At 45.4% G+C, this 22,357-nt stretch overlaps 2 protein-coding genes across 12 annotated transcripts in view; both read left to right on the top strand.

The window, feature by feature from the left end:
* Nucleotides 1-33: 33 nt before the first annotated feature.
* ZNF384 (zinc finger protein 384) lies at nucleotides 34-21,733 on the top strand. Of its 9 annotated transcripts, none has more exons than XM_018074519.1 (11): nucleotides 70-117; nucleotides 1,016-1,205; nucleotides 3,850-3,916; nucleotides 4,060-4,300; nucleotides 4,611-4,932; nucleotides 9,711-9,791; nucleotides 16,860-17,084; nucleotides 17,737-17,919; nucleotides 18,739-18,817; nucleotides 19,683-19,841; nucleotides 20,008-21,733. In XM_018074519.1, exons 2-11 carry the CDS (start codon nucleotides 1,153-1,155, stop codon nucleotides 20,281-20,283), a joined length of 1,686 nt encoding a protein of 561 aa, XP_017930008.1. In that variant the 5' UTR covers nucleotides 70-117; nucleotides 1,016-1,152; the 3' UTR covers nucleotides 20,284-21,733. The 9 variants fall into 9 exon arrangements, with proteins under 9 accessions (XP_017930016.1, XP_017930015.1, XP_017930008.1 ...); XM_018074529.1 differs by having other exon boundaries at nucleotides 3,846-3,916; XM_018074527.1 differs by lacking the exon at nucleotides 1,016-1,205 and having other exon boundaries at nucleotides 34-117.
* The window catches only part of ING4 (inhibitor of growth family member 4), a 23,753-nt gene continuing 22,117 nt past the window's right edge, over nucleotides 20,722-22,357 (top strand). For all 3 annotated transcript variants that reach the window (XR_608082.3, XR_001920887.3, XM_018074540.2), the window contains exon 1: nucleotides 20,722-20,896. Coding sequence is in view for 1 of the 3 variants with exons in the window: in XM_018074540.2 (XP_017930029.1) it covers nucleotides 20,737-20,896 (160 nt within the window). In the remaining 2 variants the exon portion in view is untranslated. The remainder of the gene's footprint in view (nucleotides 20,897-22,357) is intronic.

Here is a 22,357-nt window from a genome sequence, read left to right as displayed (position 1 = left end):
CCCGCGCAGCGCCCGGCGCTGCCATGCGGGACACCAGGCCCCCGGTAACCCAGGCGGTTTGTTTGCAGAGCCGGCCCTGGAAGGAGGAGAAATGCAAGAAGAGGGAGAGTGAGAGGGGTAAGGAGCTCCCGGAGCTGCGTGAGTGACTCTCGCCCCTGCCCCGGGGCTCCCGCCGGGAGGGACGGGAGGGAATGGCTCGCGGGTCCCGGAGGTGGGGAATTGAGGGCGTTGGAGCTCCAGGGTGCGGGAGAAGGGATTGAGCGCCTGGAAGGAGCTGAGGCGCAGGGTTTGCCCTCTGCCAGGCACCTGTTCCAACAGGCGCTCGGTGGGTCGGGGTGGAGGCTGCACGTTACCAGGGAACGGCACCAAAGTTCTGTGTCTGGGGTGCGGGTTTGGGATCCAGGGTTTTGTCCTGCACGTTTGGGGCATTCCTGATGTGAGTTTTAAAGGTGTAGCGGTGCTTGAACGTTTTGGCCCTCTTGAGTTCTGTGGAGGTATTTTTGCTTTTGATCTGACAGCCTATGTGGCCTTCAGCATCCCTAGTGTTTTGCTGCAATTAAGCCTAAAAGCTCCTTGTTATTGAACAGAGATCTTGGGCAGATGTAAAACAAAGTTTAAATCGTTCTTGAGTGTCACGCTCAGGGCCTTTTGTCGACTGAAAACTTTGCTCCAAATAGAAAGTAAAAACCAGGTATCTGGAGAATAAAGAAATCCATGTTAAAAGTCAACCTCTGAATAAATACCTGCATATCCAACCTTGATTGTGCCTTCCAGAAACACTGCCTCTACCTCACCGTGTACTTGCATGTGTTTTTATCTATCTGTTTATGATTAAAGTGGTGACCCGCCAAGACGTATAAATCCAGCACTTTAAGTATGTGATTCTGTGAAGTACTCTGTGAGATCTAAACTCCAGATCCCTTGTCCCTTGTGAGTTCTCTGGTTCACTGGGTTGTTTATGTGGTGTTTGTACATTTGTGGTCTGTACATAGAAAGTGTTTTTGGTTTATATCAGGAGGGTACGTTGACATCTGTCTGATACTAGACTGGTGAATAGGAAGAAGGTCCCATCTCTGGCCTGTTTGTGGAAGCTGGGATGATGAAGGCACTGCAGTGGGAACGTGCTGTGGTACAGGGTTGAAGCTCCAGCCCATGTCTGGTAGTTATAGAGCAATTGGAAGGGTTACGTGCAGAGTTCTGGTAAAGTAAGTGTGAGCAGCGTCGAAGTGGGGGCTGCAAATAGGGGTGCATGTTTTCAAAATATCCCTCAGCCTAAAAGCGGGGTAGGGGAGGGACAGCTGTGGGTACGAGGACAGTATTTTGGTGGAGGAATCTTACCTTTGTTTTCTGCCTTTGGAAGACTGGCTTGCTAGTGAACTTGCATGAAAGCTTCAACTCTTACACCATTTCTCCCTTTCCTCCACATTCTTATAACTCCAACACACTTCAACCCTTCCAGCCAAAAATTTTGAGGCCTGGTAGTCTGCTTGAGTGTGAAGATTTTTGGATGGAGAGTTGTATTCTAAGAGAGTTTGACAAAAACAGTGTAGTCATCCTTTGAAGAATCAATAAGAGCCTTATTTTGACTTGCACACATTGTAAACTGAGCAAACAAAAGCTAAATGCTCTGTTAAGCTGTGGTAGGGGGACTAGATGGAGACAAGCAGCCACTGAGTGCCCTGGCCTTTGCCAGTCTGCGTTTTGGAATCTGGAGAGGACTTGCCTTTCATTCCTTGTACTCTTTAAATAAGAAAGCTGCTGCGAGATTTTTGCTTAAATTGGCATCTTTCTGTTTAACTCCTGAAGTTTGCAGTTGAGTCAAAAGGAGTCTTGGAGAACTACAAAGTTTTTTTTGAAAATGCATCTAATTATTATATAAAACTTTATGTTTTTAGAGAATCAGGTTCACTTTGATGTTTTTGATGTGGAAGCTATTGATGTGGAAGCTAAGAAAATAAGGACTTACTTATTTTAAAAACAAAACCAAAACCAAGCAAAAACTCCAAACTTGGAAATTCCAAACAAAATACCCTTCTTCATTCAGGTGGTACCCAGTTGCCAAGAATGTGTTCTCTTCATGTGTGCCCATCCTGTGGAAGAAAAAAGTCACGTAATTAAGCGTTACATGCACAGGGCTTTGCTGTGGGCAGTGTACTTAATAATTAATTTGCCTCAGAAAAGAAAGCAGAGGAAGGAAGGTAAGAGTGTTGCCCCATCAGACTCTGATTGAATCACAGCAGTGTAAATCCAGAGTAATTCAGTCAGGCAGCGAGCAGTCTGACTGCATGCCATGACGTAAGGTAAATAATTTATCCTTAAGTGTGTTTATTGGTTGATTTGCACTGAGTGAGTGAGGCAGGAATACTTGGCCTTGCTGTTGCATGAGCAATTCATAAAACCAAAATTATTGGGTAATTTAGTTCATTTAAATACTGCTTCTCTACATAGAGGAAAATTATCTTTGCATTTTGGCTCACATGCAGCAATTCCACATGTATTTATTCTACCCTGATGTACTTCTGTGAAGTAAGTGTTTCGTGCTACTCGAGGCATGCCTCTGAGCTTCTCTGATGGTTGAGACAGGCCATTCAGAAACAATATTGGTTTGTTAATTAGGCTGGAACAGAAATAGGAGTGGGACAGTTTGCAGGCAGCTGCATGAGAAACCTACAACGGTTGCTTTCTCTGCCAGATGTACTCTGAGCACAGTTTTTACCACGTGTATTTTACCCACCAGTTTTGTCATATTTGTTCAGGAATATCTTCTACTTCAGGAAATATTCTTTTGTTAATTTCTTTAGTTTTTGAATAGTGTTTTTGCAAGTGTAACAAACTTTGTCCACTAATACTTATTACACAGAGGATATAAGGATTAGAAAGGAAAGTGCTTCTTCAGTCAGGTGTTCCTAAAGAGGTTACACCTCTGTGTTCAGGAGACTCTTTTGATGTCTAACTGATCCTCTCAATGCATGGAGAGTTGAGGTGGAGCAGTGGGCACATGGCTGGGGAGAGAGTCCTACAGAATCTTGTCCCAAACGTGGGAATGAAGTGAGTAATAGAGAGCCATGACATGATCTCACTTGGAAATAGGGTATCTCAGGAGCAGGGGAGTCAGTTATTTTCCCACGGCCTAGTCTCATTGGATGAGAGCAGGAATATTGAGTGATATTTCTGTCTTTCTTTCAAGAGTGGGGCTGGGGTGGGCAGTAGGAAGTGAGGAGCCCTGAGTTTTTGATTTCTTGGTCTGCTGTGGCTGTCTGTTACCTTGGGCAAGTCTGTTTCCCTCTCTCTGCCTGTCTTTCTTCCTGTGTAACATAATACTAATGTCCCTTTGCTGCATCTGGGTCCTTAGTGTTGAGCTGGGGTGGAGGGACAGGCAGGGTACAAAATTTTCACTGCTTGTGGGATCAGACTGTCTGTGACAGTGAAAAATGGTTTTCATCTGTATTTGCCTGGTTGCAGATGCACAGACTTCATTTATGCCATGTACTTGGGTGGATGATAATTGGGAAAATTTGGAGGTCTTCTAGGTTTCTAGTCAGTCCTTATTTTGCATGGAGGACTACTGGGCAAGAGGCATTTGAGATGGACCCAAGCCCATGGGAATAGCAGATGCCTTTTTCCCCTGAAAATAATTTTTTGAGTTGGGCAGATAGCTCAAAAGGGGGGAGAGGCTGCTCAAGAATGACAGGGGAAATTAAGGAACTGTCTCAGCATTAGACTGAGTCAGTTCCATGTTGGAGTCTCTTTGGGTTTAATGGTTTTTTTTGTGTGTGTCTGTCTGTCTGTCTTCCTTATCCTCCATTCCTCTTCCCTTCCCCTTTCCTCTTTCCCCCTGTGCCCAGCTAGGATGGAAGAATCTCATTTCAACTCCTCCCCGTACTTCTGGCCAGCAGTGCCCACTGTCTCGGGACAGGTAAGGTCTTCCAACCTATTATGTTGGTCTTGTTTCCCATTAGAAGTCCATGTATAAGTGTTTCTGTTGCATTTCTTGCTCAGCCAAATGCTGGGTGAAGTTGTGCCAGGGTATCCTAAAATCTGTCCTTCCTGCCTGTTTAGATTGAGAACACCATGTTTATTAACAAGATGAAGGAGCAGCTATTGCCCACAGAGAAGGGCTGCAGCCTGGCTCCCCCCCACTACCCTGCCTTGCTGACAGTACCCACCTCTGTGGCCCTGCCCACTGGCATCTCCATGGACTCGGACACCAAGCCAGAGCAGCTGACACCACACAGCCAAGCCCCTGTGACTCAGAACATCACCGTGGTACCAGTGCAGTCTGCTGGGCTCATGACAGCAGGTAGGGCACTCCAAAGTCTCCGACAGCATACAGAGGAGACTCTGGAGTGGGGAGACAGGAGGGCCTGGAGAATCCTTTTTGGGCTGTCGATTATTCTTAGCCTTATTGATGGTGTGGATTGCCTGGGTGTGATTTCACTGTAAATTCTCTGTAAGTTTGACTTCCAGCAGTGGAAACTGGGAATGCATTGGGAGGGGAAGCTACCCTTCTGTTTGTGTTGTAGTCAAAAGTAGGTGCTTCTGTGGGATAGGGATGTTGGGCATAATTGGAGATGTAATAACTGACTTCCTCCGTCTTCCTTTGTTTGCAGGTCCTGGTCTGGTGATAACTTCCCCGTCAGGTTCCCTGGTGACCACAGCCGCCTCTGCCCAAACCTTTCCCATCTCAGCTCCCATGATTGTCTCTGCACTACCCCCTGGCTCCCAGGCAGCCCTCCAGGTGGTTCCAGACCTGTCCAAGAAAGGGACAACTGCCCTCACTGAAGGTGGTGGGGGTGGGGGAATCGCCCCCAAACCACCCCGGGGCCGGAAGAAGAAACGATTGCAGGAGTCAGGGCTGCCAGAGATGAGCGACCCTTTTGTGCTGACAAACGAAGATGATGAGGACCAGCACAAGGATGGCAAGACATACAGGTGGGGAGCAGGGTTAAACCTTGACTGTAACACTGCATGGGGATGGGGATGTATTTAACCCTTCAGAGGGTTACATGGGGAAGAAGAGATCTCTGCCTTTTTCCTAGAGAGTCTTTAAATAGAGAATCTTTGAGCTGCAGAAAGAGTTGAGTTTTCTTTCTAATCAGGAATGTTTGCAAGCTGGTGGGTCAACCCAAAACTAAGGATCTCCTTAGTAGACTTATATAGTCATTAATGTTCCTAGGTTAGTTAATGGATGTTATGGAGGCTAAACTGTATCCTTGACGCCATAGCCAGATAGTAAGGCTGGTGTACTGCAGAGTGCAGTGCTGTCTGGTGTAGCTGAGAGCCCTGGTGTACCTGGGTGCTCCTCAATTAGGACTCCAGTCTGTCCAGTGTAAAGACTACAGACTGGAGGCACACAGAGCAAGAAGTGAACCGTCGTGCGTGTTTGCTCCTGTATGCATTGCCCCATGTCATCTCCTCCTATTTCAGCATTCTAAACAAAAGAGGGGAAAAAGGTGCATTTTTGAATTAGTTTTAAGGGTGTTTGTGAACCATGAGTGTATTGGATAAGAGGGAGGAGAGTTCTGAGCCCTGAGGTTGGGTTTCTGAGCTTGGAGGGATGTGGCTTGAATTTACGAGTGGTGGGAAAGGCAGTGATTATCTAGGAGGGACTTAAACCAGAGGATAAGGAGTATGGGTGTTTTAGAGAAGGTGGGAACCATACAGAGCAGACAAGTGGTAGGGAGGAAATGTGATGGTCTGTGTTGGGTGGGAAGCACTTATGTGATTCAGAGATAGGTGATTCTGACAGATGATTAAGATAAATGAGAGGCGAAGTAGTAGCCAAATGGAAACAGAAACAGTAGATAGTCCTGTGTCTTCTCACTTCCCTACAATGTGCCCAAGATCCTGTCTCAAAGTTTCCCTTTTGCCATCCTAAACCCTCTTTTTTTTTTTTTTTTGGTACAGATTTAATTATGTTTCTAGAATTAAACCATATCAATATGAAGTCATCTACACACAATTGGTGCATCCACCTTGGGCACTGTTTCACTTTTAATTATAGCATTTTTTATATGTTTACTTTTTTTAATCAATACAGTTAGTTAAATGGATATAAAACCAGAGCTTGGATCAGCCTTTTTATTCTCTTACCCAATGTCCCAGTTCTTCCACTTTGAAAATATAATCAGCGTATGGTGAAGAGGGGTGGGAGTGTTAGGTAGCTTGCTATTTGTAATCCCACCATTTATTTTGGGCCATAGCCACAGTTCCACACTTCTCAAGCTGCTTACAGTCTGGGTTGCTAATTAGGTTGTTAAATATGTATTTACAGGGGACACAATTGGCAGTGAACACTAGAATTAAAGCTGAACCAAGGCTTTAATTATAGCTCCTTGTTTACTTGTAAGTTTGGAAAAAAAATGCCCAAGACCAGGTGGAGTGACTCAGCAGAAACTTTATAAACACACATAGTCTGTTGAACAGCTCATGGAATAGAATTTACAGGGAAAAAATGAATGAGTTTATATGTAGGAACATGTAATCGGGAAGATTTCCTGTTGTTATGTTTAGTCTGAGTGTGGTACCTCTGCCTCTTCCTCCAGCCCCCCTCCCAAGCAGGCCTTCCTCTGAGCAGTGCTAAGGTGTGGGATAGCTAAATTGAGATTTATTGAAGACCACCACGGAGTACTTCTGCCTTCCTTGGGGTTTCCTCGTTGGCTGATGCTTTCTATGTGCAAGTTTGGAACTAAAAATGATTGTTGAAAAAATAAAGGAAAACGCTATCTTTTCTTGGAGCTGTGGGAGAGAAAACCTTTGTGAAATACAGTAAAATTGTTGCTCCATAATATGCATATGAATAGACTTGCAAGTTAAGACTTTGAGGACTGCTGGGTTCTTTCTGTATTCTAGAGGATGATTTCAGTAGTTCCCGTCACTACAGAATGCAGACGTATCCCAGCTAAATTAAGACTGTGGGTGAGGTTCATCTACTCCTGTTCCCTTCTCAGGCTGGAGGAGGAGTTGGTATTCATATGACTACATTTGTATGATTTCACTGATTCCTATGATGAGACACTGAGAATAATCTATTCAGATGCCTGGAAGGAGTTTTACTATATTGATCAACGTGACTTTTTTTTTTTAATACCTGATTCCTAAAGCCTGAGATTATTTTGTCAAATTTAATTAATTTTTTTGTTTCACGTTTTCTTTTTGAGCTCTGTGAGCTCTCTTGTCTTGAGTGTCTAGGCATGTGGCTAATATCCATAATTCCTGACTCCTGCTGTGGTGATAAAGACAGAGTAAGGCCTTGAATGGGGAAGCACAGCCAGGCAGATGCAGAAGGAATTGGAGCACAAACCTTAATGTATTGCAGCTCATCCCATTCTCTGCTAAATGTAGAGATTCCTGCTCCAGCACATGGCAGCTGTTTTGCTGCTGTATCATCCCTAGAAGTGAATTAGTAGGCTGCTGTGAAAGCTGTGCAAGAATCTTTGTGACTAGGTCTTTCTTTTCAAGAAAAGGCGTGAGGCTTTTGCTAATGGTGGCATTGCTTGCGTATCTTGGACATCTAGCCTTCGGATTAGTCTGGCAGAGTCCTTGGTGCTTTGCTTTGTGCTATTAGAAGAATGTTTGCACCTACAGGGGACAGCATCTAACCCAGTCCTGTGAAGCATTTTCTGTCATGAGTAATGTCGCTTCAGTCTTGTCTGTATTTGTTGTCAGCTCTTCGTTAATCTTCCCTGATGTCTTCGTAGAATTCACTTTTTCTGTGAAAAATGAGATCAGCATCAAGATTCTTTCTAGTAAGATGTGAAGTGTGAAGCACGTGGCTGCTTCTCAGTGATGAGGAAAAGAGAACAAACAGATCCTGGATACAGTAGTATTGTTTCTTAGTATTGTGGTACCTGTACCTCTGTGCTTTAGAAGTCTGTGCTGTGATGTGATCAGTGGACAAGACTGATGAAGTAGTTCAGCCTCTCTGGGCCAGATGATCAGGCTTCTCTGACAGTTCTCTAAATAGTTTCTTCTTTGCAAGAGAAAAGAGCTCTCTATAGGTGTTGCTTGGTTCCAGTATAAAGTTTGTAAAATCTAGGACAAATACCAATTTATAGTCTGGAATGGTTTTGCGAGCTGTACTTTGGAGCCTCAGATACCAACAGAAAGGTTGTAGGCTTGGGAAGGGCCTGACCATCATAGTGTGATTGACAAGCTCTCTCTTACCCACCTCAAGTTCTGAGTTTTCCTACTTTCACTGGGAAACAGCAGGGGGTTTGGGAGACAATAAGCAGCTGAGGGACATGGGAAACTTCCGAGACAAGTCCAAGGTGCAAAAGTGTACAGAAGCCTTAGCAAGTTGAGCTGTAGAAGGCGAGGAAGCTGGATGGAGGCCCTCATTAGTGAGAAGATTATGTACACCTGGGTGCCAGTGGTTTGAATACAGCAGGTGGGCATATTCTCAGACATGTCTGATTTCAGGCCTTTTTTTCTGCCCTGGATTTAGCATGGCTGTTTGGTCAGTTTCCCATGGTTTTGAATAGACTTTGAAATCTGGCTTTGTAAGCCATGTATGTCTGTGAGAAAATTGTAGAATTTGCCCATTTGTAAGCTTGGAAAAAATCTGTTAAGCATGCTCTGAGATGCTTTATAGTTTTGTGGTCGAAATATGTGAAAGTTATATCTTCTTTGACATCTCTTGAGGGTTGCATGGCTCCAGGCAGCGACCAGACTTCCATCTCCACAGAAAAGATAAATACACTCTAACTTCTCTCAGTTTCTGTACGAGGCTGGACTACATGTGTACTCTCTCTGGAGCCATAGGCTAGCACTGAAGGGCCAAGCATGCTTTCCCTTCAGTCACGACTGCTCCTCCTGCTGCTTCAGAAGGAAGTCTTAGTGCCCAGTGTGGACAGCAATCTCCCCCCTCTGATGGGCACAAAGGCAAGGTGTGAGAAGACACCACTTGGTTCAAATGTAGTAGGGATGAGAATGAGATATGTGCAGGGACTGGGGCTGTTTGCGTTGAGGAAATCTGGAAACTTGGTAGATAAGAGATAGGAATCAGAAAGGAGGAGAGAGAAAAGATAAGAGCCTACAAAGTAGGGAATGTAGCAGAGGATGGGGAGCCTCTTTGCAAGGGAGAAATGGGGGAGGTAGCACAGGGATAAGCTGTGAAGGACCAAGACTAGCAGGAGGAAGAAAGACCCAGATCTGCTACGTGCTGGAAAATGAGGATATACCTAGAACTGGCAGAACACAGAGGGACAAGAGTATGGGATATGAACAGACAAATAGAAGCATGGGGGAGAGGAGACAAATGTTAGGCAATTGAGGGAATGAAATAGGGAAGAGTCCCTGCAGTAAAAGATAAAGAGGCTGGCACATGTGGGTAAAATGCTTGAGCCTGGGTCTTGGTGCGGGAGAGGGCGGATTGCTACAGGCTAGAAGGCTAAGGGCAAAGGGGGAATTAAGTTTGGAATGTCAGGCAGAAAGTTTGACCACATTCCCTCCAAAGCCTAGAAATACTAAACCCAATGTTTCTAAATTTTGCCATGTCTTTGAGGTCAACTCAAGAATATGACCTCCTCTGGCAAAGAACTTCATCTCCCTCTAAGGCTAGAAAAAGGTGACAAAGTATCGTTGCTGTCATTTATCATCCTAGCTGCAGTGGCAGAGGTCTGTGCAGTGGATCTTAAGATTGCTGATGACCAACATGGGTGTCAGTATGATGCCACATGTTGGAATTTCTGTTTGCTTTTTTTAACAAGTGGTTCCGTGAGCAGCGGAACTAATGAAGCCTGGTTTCCAGCGGCTCTCTCCTGTGTGGATTCTCTGATGTCTAATCAAGGGTGAGCTTACTAGCCTTTCCCTCAGCAGAGGGCTCCAAGAGAGTCTCTCTTCTTTCCCCAGATGCATATTTTTGAGACTTGTATTAACTTTTAAGATCCTTACCCTTTTTCCAGATTGGTTGAAATTGGCTTATGATCTCAAAACTCTTAAGGAGGACAGGTGCACATGCACATCTACAGATACACACATAGTTTGTACACATAAGCTTTGCTTTGCGTATGAACACAGTGCTTGGAGGTTAGAAAATGGCAGAATTAGACTGGCCACATGCCTCAGGATATATAATAAGGTAAAAAACTTGAGTTATGGTAAGTTCTCTCCCTTCTGCTGAGATATTGTAACTGTGTGTGTGTGAATACATGTACGTGCTCTCACTTGGCAGTTCATCAGAGTGCCAAGCAGAAAGAATTAATAGGAAAGGTTCTGCGGTCATGATTTTAACTTTGGCAAGTTACTTGTGTGTCAATGGAATGAGTGTGTGCAAGGGGAGTGAGGGGGACAATTACAGTTTCAAACAGGGAGAGAGAACTTTGAAACTATTTTGTTGCACATCTTATCTGATCACACCTTAATTTGGCCCTACTGAGTCAATGCACTTTGATACCATCCTTGATTAGTTATTGGTAGATGGTGGCCTGTCAGAGTTCTGCATGTTTACTCAGGTAACATGAAAGGAATGTTCTATTAAAAAAAACAAAATGCATTGACATGGAGTTGCGGAATTGAGAAGGATGGTTTGGGGAAGGCATTTGACTGCTGGTATGAAGAACTGTAGATTATGCCTGCCTCTGCCTCAGATTGCTGTGTTATTCTACAGTCATGTGGTTCAGGTCTGTAGATAATCTTGCCTTGAAGTGCGTGCAAATACGAGTTAGGTCTAGTCTTCAGTGGATTTGCGTTTGTCACAGGCTACGAGTGACCACAGACAGTTATCCTGAAATAATTAACATTTGGTCTTCCCAGAACTGTAATCTCAAGTATCATTGAATACTCCTCTGTTACAGGTTAGACCCTGTCTTGCTTTGCAAAAGGTTTGCATCTCATAGTTATAGCATAGACAATTAAGTGAGCTGTGATATGAATGTATATAATATGAATTTTCCTTTAAAAAAAAAAAGTGCTCACAGGTATTGGTTTGGCCACTCAAAATTAGTGGATATGTCTCTTTTACTGTTTCACTCCCTTTGCTTACAAAAAATAGACCAAGGACATTGTGAGTATAGATGAGTGTTTATGTAGCTCTGGTATTTCTGTGATGGACACAACAGATGAGTGATTCTGCTTCATGAGGTTGGAATTGCATGTGGTCGACAAGGCTCGAGGCTGTTCAGAGAATGGTGATAGAAAACAGTGAATGCTTGTTTGTTAAGTATCTGTCTGTGCAACATAATAAGGATGCAGTTCTGTGAAAACAGTCAATAAGGCTGTATCAGAATGCACCTGCATTGCAGAGCCAAATTATGGTGACATGGATGAACTTAATCCTGGTGTTTCCAAATTTACTGTAGTGCTTTCTAATGGGCCTTTTGTATTTTTTTTAATTTTAGCTTTTGTATGTTGTCACTATATCAGGAAATACCTTATTGTGTTTTATTGTTTTGTTGGTCTTTTATGCTAATGGTGACTGATTTCAAAAATCGGTAGACTGTCTTAGGCCTGATATTCAATGATTTGAAGGTCAACAGGAAGTCATGACTGATAAAGATAAAAGCAATTCTGGTGGATCGCTGAAAAAAAAAGGGGATCTTTATGTGGTTGTAAACTAGAATTATTCAGACAAAATATATTTTAATACAGCCCAATGGAAGACTTAGCCTTTTGGGTAATACTGAGTGACTTTTCCAGCAGTCAGGGATTGAGGTGCAAGTATTTGGACAGTGGAAAACATTATCAGACAAAAGTGTTCTGTTGGATACTATTGAATGTCTTTGATCTAAAGATAAGGAATATGGAGGAACAGTATCCCAGAACGCAATGACTGTGGAAAAAACTTTTAGGAAGCAAGTGAAATCATGAAAGCTCCCAGTGCGAAATTGTGACAGAAAAGGGTAAGTGCAACTGTTGAAAGCATAAATAATGGAGTCATTAAAAGAAGGCAGGCAACTTGTGAAGTATGCTGAAATACCACAAAATTCTGGGTCTGGTATTTTTAAGGTCATTTGGAAAATGGACAAAATGCAGGAATGCCCTCAAATCTGAGAACTGGGAAAATGCCATATGATGAGAGCATTTAAAAACACTCACTGCCGTGCCAGGAAAGTGTGCTTTTCTGCAGCCTTATCAAGCCACCAGGTGACTGAAGGACTGTGGAAATAAGTTGACTGAGATTTCTGAGCGTGGCTGATAGATTTGATATACATGCCAGTAGTGTAAATTGTTACGTGGAGGTGCAGCATTGCCTTTTGAATAGCAGCTGATGGTGGTTGTGCCAGTGTGGAAGCAGAGGTACAGTTCACATGCTTTCATTTGGCATCTTAGTAGTCACTGACTTTCTTTAGGTGTTACCCAAGTTTTCTACCTGTGTAGCTTTTGTCTCCTTTCCTTTGCCTCTTACAAAATATTAACAAGAAAATGTTTAACTTCAGCTTTAAGAAAAAAAAATCAGGGGAATTAGAGGGTTAAGTTAGCATTTATCATGAACTGTGCATCCATTATTATGCTATGTTTGCATTAGTTACTTCATTAACTCTGCATTGCAAAGACAGTACATTTGTTTCCTTGCTAAATGAACTGCTGACTCTGACAGCCTAAACTTACTCTTATCATCTAGTTTAACTTCAGACCTTCCTGTTTTGATTTTTATTTTAACTTGCGGCCTAACTTGTATTTGTAGCCTAACAGAAGGAGCAAGGACTCAGTTAAACTTGTAAGACTAATCTCAGTGGATACTAAGAATTTGAACTCTCAGAGCTATGTAAAAGCTTACATAGTTTTCACAATTGTGGTATTAATTAATTAAGCACTTGATTGAAAAAGGCTGTTAATCCATGCCAGGCAAATTTTACTATGAGCTGGTATTTCAGATGGTATTTTATCTCCTAACAGCATCGGATGAATGAGGCGGAACATTCCATGAAAAGTGGAAAGAAATACAGCACTGTGTGCCACAGAGTTGTAGTCTAGTTGCTATAAGCATCATTCTGTTTATGACTCATCGTGATGACTTTCATATGGGAGCAGAACTAGAATTGTACATACACCTTTTACTGGCATTTCATGATTTTTGAGGGTGTTTCTGTCTAACATGAACATTCTCCAAATGTCTCCCTGTATTTCCCTGCAGATTCCCTATAAAAAGAAAGCATTATAAACATTGGAAGGGGTTAATTTTGATCTCTGGCATATGGCTGAATGCTAATCTAACTATTGATATGAGCCTCTGTATTATTAAGGATATTTTCTCAAGGCTGTCTGAATTTGCAGAGCCATAACAGGCAGCTGCAGGGATGTTGTGTCACACTGTCAATGGGAATGCTGCAGTCATTTCTGCTACTTGCTCTCAGAAAGAATACGATGAAAGGAGTGGTAGTTTAGAAGCACAGTGGAGAGACAGTATTAAAAATGGATATTTTTTTAAAAAATAGAAGGGGAGGAAAAATCAATTACTTCATATAGTGCTTCATTCATGCTTAGCAAGGAGCATTCCCTACTTTTCCTCTCTCCAGCCAGGAGACGTTCACTGAAATAGAATACTGAAATGCTGCTAGTATCAGATGGGATGTTCTCATTATCCATATAAATTTAACATTTTTTTGAATCCATATTTGCCCACTAGAGGGCTGATTGCATCTTCCCCTTTAATATTTGATGTTGTCTGAGGCAGAATGCAAAGGCCTTAATTAAATGGATCATTTGTTCCCTTGAAAAAACCTGATACCACACAATATAAAACTCTGAAATAGAGCTTTCTGCTATATTCCATGGCTTGTTTTAACTCATAAGGCTCATGAATTTGTTAATGCTGTATAACATTCTTGCTCTCTCAGGGTCGATGCTAATTAGATAATTAGAAAATGAGTCCTCACAAGATTTTCTTTTTAGATGTTGTTTGAAAAACAGTATCAGAATGTCTGTTGCTGTTAAATTCAGACAACATGGCTTTGTTTGTTTGTTTGTTTCAGGGTTTGTTTTGATTTTATTTTTTTTTAGGGATGATTTTGCTAACAGGTTTATCATTTTTATGCAAGTACTGGGGAGGTTTTGAAACACCTTCATAATTTTATTTTGAAAATAGAAAAGGATGTTTCATTAAACTTTTATTTTATGGAATTTATGTCCTGAAGGCAGGTACCTGACAAAGCAAATAAGTAAAGGATGCGCAGAAGTTATGGAAAATAAAGTAGATGGCTTTATGGCACTGCAGATTTAATGCATGGGACTACTTAGACTTGATGGAATGGTGAAGTTCATGAATTTTTCAGATCGGAATAGACTATTTAAAATATAGAGTCATGTGCCCAGCATGGATGAGATTAATGCCCAGCATTCTATTTAAACTAGAGCAAAACCTTTAGAAGGGCATTTCTCTTAGAAAGGCAGCTGGTTTCTCAAAATGTTGATTGTAAGGGCCAAGTGATGGATACCATGCTATAGCCTCCGAGTGTTGTTCCAAAGATGCATTATTCACATGGTTGGGAAAAGCCTGTTTCCTCTTAGGTTTTTAACTTCTAGTGTCAGTTATTGTTTTTCATAATACCTTTCTTTGTTCATAAAACAAGCTTCTGATAGTTGATATTTTCTCCTTAGATAGATTTATTTGGGTATTGACCAAGTTATCTTTTAAGCTTTACTCCAAACCTAGACAGGAGTTGCTGAATCTTTCCTGCAAAGCCCATTTTCCACATGCCATGATTCTTTAAGTTTGCTGAGCCTGCTGAGTTTTTCAGTAATTGTTGATGACATGGACTTCAGAATTAGACACGCTGTTGCACAAATAGTCGCTCCACTCCTGTTTACAAAAATGATACCTGCTATTCCCCTTTGTTTTGGTGAGCCATATTAGCACAGCATTACACTGGGAGGTTGTTCTCAGTTGAATGGTTCCTTGTCAGAGGAATGATGTTGTGGAACGGGGTTCAGTTGAGAAGGAGCTTGATAAAAGTGACGCAGGGGATTATGTTGTAATTGCTTGCATTAGCAGCGAACTGGACTTGGTGACTCAAAGGTAATTTTCAGTTCAGTATTCACCTTAAAGTTCTTTCTAACGTTGCTGCTTTCAAGGATACACAGTCATCATCCCTGTACTACTTGATAACTGCAAAATACATATGCTGTATTCAAGTCTAGCATTTCAGGAAGTCTAGAACAAACTGCGCAAGTGTTTGATTTATAAACCAAGAGCTACATTTTTAAAAAGATCATTCTGATGTTCCTTTTTACTCCTTATATCTCATAGATGTAGGGATAAACAGCCAAATTGCTTCTGTTTGTTGATTTCAGGAGGGATTGGTGTGTGTGTGTGAGGAGGGATTTACGTAAGGACGTATTTAGCCTGCATGTTCTGTTAGGGTTGGCAATTAAAACGGATTAAGAGAAAGATGAAGGTAGGACATGTGGGAACAACTGTTAGAGATGATAATGAATGTAAAAGAACGATGATGGAGAGGAAGAAAATGTTGCAGCAGTTGTGTGTTGGAGTGCCTGCTAGGGAGGCATGGCTTTCAGCTACATGGCTTGAAATCAAGCTGTGGCTTGGAAGGGCCTGTGGAAGTTAAGGTAGGTGCTGGATAAGTACTGCCTACATTACATGCACTAATCAGACTGCACACTTCATAAAGCTCTGGCTCCAACATAAATAGTCACAACAGTAGATGTAATGAAGTATCCTCCTTCAAGGAGATGGATATGGGAAGAGCAGGACCAGCTCTCTGTGGCTTGTAATACCTGCAGAGACTTTTGTGACTGAGCAGTTTTGTAAATACTTGTAAAACTAGAGGAAATTCCCAGACAAAAACACTGTGAAGGTTGAATTCACATTAACCAGACTTCCTCTGCATGGCATTTCTTCTCTCAAAAGTGACCTGGGAAGTTAGATGTGCAAGTTCAATTTTTGTCTCTAATTGAAAAGTCTGAAGATGGAAAACCTAGTTTCAGATAACCCTTAAGTATGCCCCTTGGTTGACACAGATTTGAGGGGTGGCGGGAGGGGGAAGTCCAGTAACTTGGATGCAGCTTCTATCTCTCTGACAAATTATCAACCACAAAAGCTTTTAACATCTTGAATTGTAAAACAGTGCGAGCTTCTCTCAACAGCCTGGTGACGTGGTGGAGGAACAGTTTTTAACAGCAGCATCCATAGCAGAGAGATGCCAACTGCTTCTTCCTGTTCAAAGAGTCTGTGTTTTACCAAATACGTTTCTGATCGTTATGGGAACAGATGGATCCAAACTCCCAGGCAAAACATTTTGCATCATATCAGTAAGACTGAAATGATGAAAGCCCATTAGACCAATGAAATACCACATTTGGTATCCAGAGTATCTTTGTGACATTGACTAGGAAAGCAGCACTGTTGTTATTCTCAGCATTTTGTATTTTAAATTCTCCGGTGTCTTCTCCAAAAATGGGAACAGAGTTATGTGGGTTTGGTCATAACTGCTTTTGTGGACTTGGCAGTACATGGAATTAACTTCTGTTATGAAGATCAGCCTTAACCTGGGATTTCCAGGTTTTCCAAGCTTTTTTTTGACTGAAATAAATCTCAGATGAACAAAGTAGGGGTTTTGTCTAGGAATTATTCCTGCTCCCTTAGGATTGCTATTGGAAAATTTCCAAAGTAGTGCCCTGTCTCTCTTGCAAGCCTAATAAATTGGCCTCTTGGTTTCTTCCAAGACCTTTACTTGTCTGGCTGCAAGGTATCATGTGGTCTGTTCTGCCAGTTCCTAGCTTAAATTTGTGCCCTTGGAGTACTTGCAGCTGAGCAGTGTCCCAGGTGAAACCTCCCCAGAACCACATAGTGAGAAAATATCCCTTCTTCACTCATTTGGAAGATCCCATCCAGTTAGAATCGATCCATATTGGGGCTTACCCCCATGTGACACTGTCTCTTCCCCTCACCCCGGTCCCAGGTGCCGGATGTGTTCGCTGACCTTCTACTCCAAGTCGGAGATGCAGATCCACTCCAAGTCCCATACGGAGACAAAGCCACACAAGTGTCCTCACTGCTCCAAGAGCTTCGCCAACAGCTCCTACCTGGCCCAGCACATTCGCATCCATTCAGGGGCCAAGCCCTACACGTGCAGCTACTGCCAGAAGGCCTTCCGCCAGCTCTCCCACCTGCAGCAGCACACACGGTAAGGGCTGGAGGAGGCTGGGGGCCCTCTGCACTGCATGTTGCCGTCATCCCAGCATGCTGTGAGCACCCTCAGTAGGCGACTGCCTTGGGGAGACCTTGCTGGTTTTCACAGGCTGGTCAGGTCTTGTACTCAACAAATCGGCAGTAGCGGTATCTGGCACATGAGACTTGGCCCTGCTGTGAGGGGCTGGGTGTGCTCAGAGGCTGGCGCTGCTCAGCCTGAGGGGCATCTGCAGTGGAGTGACACTTTCTGACAGGAGGCAGGGCTGATTATGTCAGAGTGAGAGTAGTGTTGGCATAGGAGGACTGTTGCCTGTCACCCCAGCATAGTTCTGCCAAACATCTCAAGTCCAGGCTTGCAGCCCCCCTGCTATTTCAGCTGTAGGCTTCCCACACACGGGTCTGCCAATGCCCCTCAGTCCAAGCTCTATGGTTCCTCTCTCTGGATCCTCCCCCGGTGCAGACAGACCATGGTCTCTTGAATCCAAGGGGAGCACAGTTTGAGACCAAGCGAGCTCATGCCGTGTTTGGAGTTCCTCTATGTAGCAGATAGCGTGGTGCTGTCCCACCCCCTTTGTGCCCTCATTCCATCAGCACTAGCCAGATGGCGGTCATGTCCAACTGCTGCTGCTCCTCCTCCTCTTCGGCAGGATCCACTCCAAGCTCCACACGGCGATTGTCAAGCCGCACAAGTGTCCTCACTGCTCCAAGAGCTTCGCCAACACATCCTACCTGGCCCAGCACCTCCGCATCCACTCGGGGGCCAAGCCCTACACCTGCCGCTACTGCCAGAAGGCCTTCCGCCAGCTCTCCCACCTGCAGCAGCACACACGGTAAGGGCCAGAGGAGGCTGGGGGCTGGCCCTGGCCCCCCGCGCTGCCGGCATGCACCTGTGGAGCACGCGCGCCAAGCATGCGGGGGGCGGGCGGGGAATGCGGCCGGCTGCACCCCCAGGAGGAGGTGACCCACCAGAGTGGACGGAGTGGAGGCTGCGCAGGAGACACTGACCACGTCAGGGCTGAGGTGGGCACGTGCTGTCCCTGGGGATCCTTGGTCTTGCACCGTGGGTGGCACAGAGAGAGAGAGCGATAGAGAGAGAGGCATTGGCTGCAGGGGATCCCAGCCTGGCACCACGGGGGTTGGACTGAGTGTGTGGAAGCTTCTCCTGGCATTGCAGGGGGACAGGGACAGATTAACACTGTAGGTGATCTCAGCCTGTTATGTAAAGGGAAAAGTGTTGGAGTGTCTATCCTGAGAAGGAACAGAGCTGCTTTCTTGGTACTGTAGAAGCAAGAGAACAGGTCATTTGGGACTCCTGAGCTTGGAGCAGGGAGCCTGGACCTCCAGACCCCTTCCCAACACATTTTCAGGTGGCCCACATGCTGAGCTGGCAAGGCATTCATTCATAAGCTCTTGCTCCTCAGCCCTAGTCACTCTCTGAAATCTGCTTGACTGCTTCTCTTCTCTAACTTCTAGCTGGACATGGGAGCTGGGCAGAGCTCTATGTCCAGATAGAACAGCATCTGGAGGCAACATCATCCCTTTCCCTGCTCTCCTGAGTGGCTGTGAGATTTGATCACAGCATCAGGCCCTGGCAGCCTGCCCTGCCTGCCTGCTCACTGCCTCCCGTTTGTGCTCTTCCTCCTCAACAGTATCCACACCGGGGACCGACCCTACAAATGTGCTCACCCTGGGTGTGAAAAGGCTTTCACCCAGCTTTCCAACCTGCAGGTAAGGGGCTGGGTGTGTCCTCCTTGCCAGTGGGGGTGGCAAGGATGCCAATGCTGGGGGGGGGTGGAAGAATTGGGGCAGCTGGGAAGAGAGTGAAATAATACAGAAAAGCTATTGAAGCCCTGGGCCCAGGAGAAGTTCCTGACTTTTGTGGCATTAGTGACCCAAAGAAGTCACATAAATGGTTGCATCCTGTAAAACTGTAAACTTGACTTGAAAGCAGTGAGACCTTGACAAAGTCCCTCCCATCTCTTCTGCAATTTTCTAACTTTGTTGGAGCAAGACTTGCAAAATGTTTGTTACACCAAATAAAGTCTGGGTATTTGGTTGGGGTTTTTGTCTGTTTGACAATGATACGGAGTGCATAACGGTAGGGATTTAAGAAAGCAGAAGTGGTGTGTCCTGTTGCAGGATCCTGGAGGAGGGGAACTACAGGGTGTGCCAAATAGCAAAGAGTTGTAAACACCTGCAAGCAGTTAAAGCAAATCCTGCCCTGAAGGTATCAGATGCAGGGAGCAGCAAATGTGTATGGAGACAGAAGAGGAGAGACCAAGAAAAGGAAAAGACTGAGAAAGCATTGCATGGAAACTAAGATAGGGGTTGTCGAGCATTAGGAGTCTCTGCTGTCCAGAGATGCCTACTATGCCTGGGAAGAAAGGGGAAGGTGTGAATGGGGAAGGCGTGGTGGGCTGGTGGGAGAAGCTCTGTCTCTATGCTAGGAGCCATACCTTCCTCAGCAGTCGGGAGCCTAGGGAGCTTGGGGCCTGTCTGGAAAGGGGTGTCAGAGATAAAACCGTCTCCAGTACTAATACTGACTTCCTTCCTCGTGCCTGTTTTCTCTTCGCTCCCCACTGCTGCCGTGCAGTCCCACAGACGGCAGCACAACAAAGACAAACCTTTCAAGTGCCACAACTGCCACCGTGCGTACACGGATGCTGCCTCATTGGAGGTACACCTGGCTACGCACACGGTGAAACACGCCAAGGTCTACACCTGCTCCATCTGCAGCCGGGCCTACACCTCGGTGAGTGTTTGCTGCCCTGGGGAGTGGCAGAAATGGACACGCTTCCCAGGGAGCATCTCCTCCAGATCCAATGGGAGCAGCCCCCTGAGCTGTCTATGTCCCTCCCTGTTGGCCTTGGCTTTTGTGAGCATTGTTCCCTCCTCTTACACCGTTCTTCCCATTGCAGGAGACGTACCTGATGAAGCACATGCGGAAACACAACATCCCTGACCCCCAGCAGCAGGTGGTTCAGGCACAAGCCCAGGCCTCGCAGCAGCAGCAGCACTTCCAGCCGCAGGGCGGGGGGGCAGCAGGGGGCCCTTCTGGAGACACTAACCAACCCAATCCTCCCCCCCAGTGCTCCTTTGACCTGACTCCTTACAAGACTTCAGAGCATCACAAGGACATCTGCCTCACTGTCAGCACCAGCGCCATCCAAGTGGAGCACCTCTCCAGCTCCTAGAGAGACCTCAACCCAGGGAGCAGAACGCCTCTTGTGCATAGCCTGTGCCCAGGGGCACCGCCTGTGCAGCGGCCCTCCTTGTGCAACAGTCTCCGGCCTCTCCTCCTGCAACAGCCTCTTCTGGCCGTGTAACCCTGTTCATGGCAGCCCCTTGAACAACAGCCTGTCTCAAGGGGGTGCTCCTTCTGTGCAACAGCCTGCCTGGTAGGAGGATGCTTCCTTGTGCAAGAGCCCCTTTCCTGTGCTGGGATCACTTCCTCATGCAAGAGCCCCTCCTTTCAAACCCAAAGAAAGGCCCCTGTTTTGCCTTCTCTCTCACTGTAGGATGCGTATGAAGGGGGGTTGCGTGTTGAGACACACGGTGGATGGGATGGAGAGACGGCCCTTGTACATACAGGGGCTTGGACACGTTTTCAGCAGGCCACAGAAGAATGTGGCAGGGTTCACAGCTGGATGGGGTTCTTTGAGGATTGCCTTGAGTGTCTAAGAGAGAAATATCCGTTCCTGTCCTTCCTGCTTGAGAAAGGGAGGAGGGGTCGCTCGTCCTGCCCCAAGGACTGGATGGGAGAAACCTTCTCCCCAGTGGAAGGTGAGACCAGTGGAGGGGGGAGAGGTGAGGCATGTTCTCTGAGACGGACAGGTGCCTGCACTGCTCAAGGGCTGTGGAGTATTGCATTCTTTCTCCTCCCCTGGTGGAGAGCAATAGAGGGGAGTCTGTCTGAACTGGCTGCTGCCTCTCTCTCCCAGCTGTCTGAGCAGCATGATGGCCAAGGCCCCGTAGGAATGTGGGTTCCTGCTCATTGCTCTTCCTGCCTGTTGTGGATGATATCCTAGCAGCTTGTACTCCTCCTCTCCCTCCTGCTTTTCCTCCCACCTCCTCAGAAAAGCCTGCAGGCATCAACAACAAACCAAAAAGCAACTAGAGGGGGGTAAGAGACTGCCAAAATAATCATCACCCTTCTCTCTGCTCCCTTTCCTGTAAGGTGGAAATGACAGCAGTTCTGGCACTCACACACCTGTCCTGCCCTCAGTTTCCCAAAGGGAAAGAGGAGGAGGAGGAGGAGGAGGAATAGACCAGTCTTTTCAAGGAGCCAGCAGGAGGCAGGGAAAGGCTAGCTTCTCCTGCTCACCTCCCGCCAGAGTGTTCTCCCAGGCTCCCTCTTGCCAAGACGGGCTGGACTCACACGGCAGTGGTGGCCTCTTCTGGACCCTGGTCATGGGAGAGAATCCCCAAAAGGTGGACAGTGGAGAGAAGGGGATGAAGATCCCCACAGAGAGACCAATCTAATGAGAAGGGGGAGCCAACAAGAATAAACTGAAGGCCCCTTGAATTTATATATATATATATATAAATATCTATTCCCCACCCCTGGCCCGCTCTGTCCTTGCTGTAACTGTTTCTATCTCTGTGTTTATAAAACGCATTATCCTGGCGAATTTTTATTTTCAATCTTCGTTTGTTTTTCCCTTTCTCTTCGTCTTCAATTCTTCTTCCCCCTTTTTTTTTATTGGTCCACATGACTGCTAGTCTTGTGTGTCACTTGTTAGTTTCTTTGGATCATGGAGGCTGACTCGGAAGAGATTGAGAAGGCAAGGGAAAAAGCATGTCGTTGGGTTTTAAAATCAGTCACCCACCCAAAAGCATATAGAATCCCAGACTTCTGTATGAACAACCAATAGGGGCTTCTTATTTTTTTTAACCGCCCTGTATGGAAATAAATTGGTGTAAAAGGCTTCTTGAAGGTGCTGCTGTGAGCACCCTGCCCCTGTGACGTGTGTTCCTTCCCCCTGCACCAGACCATTGCACGAGCATCTTGCTGCCGTGAGTCCCGAGCAGCTGTGTGGGTGGATGCAAGGGCAGCACATCCCTGCCTTTGGGCAGTTTGCACAAGGAAAGCAAGGAGCTCTGCACCTGTGGAGCCTGTGGCAGAAACCTTTTTCTCTGTGTTTAGTCACCAGGGTTGGCTGTGAACAGTTGGAGTGTTTTGTAGATGTGTAGGTTAGGCTATAAGAAGCTGTCTGACTTGCCTCCTGCGCTTCACAGGTGACATTTCAATCCATTTATCCTGTAGTG

Source organism: Manacus vitellinus, unplaced genomic scaffold (genome assembly GCF_001715985.3).
Source record: "Manacus vitellinus isolate BGI_N305 unplaced genomic scaffold, ASM171598v3 scaffold_28_pilon, whole genome shotgun sequence".
Taxonomy (NCBI): domain Eukaryota; kingdom Metazoa; phylum Chordata; class Aves; order Passeriformes; family Pipridae; genus Manacus; species Manacus vitellinus.
This window is presented reverse-complemented; position numbering and strand designations above follow the sequence as displayed.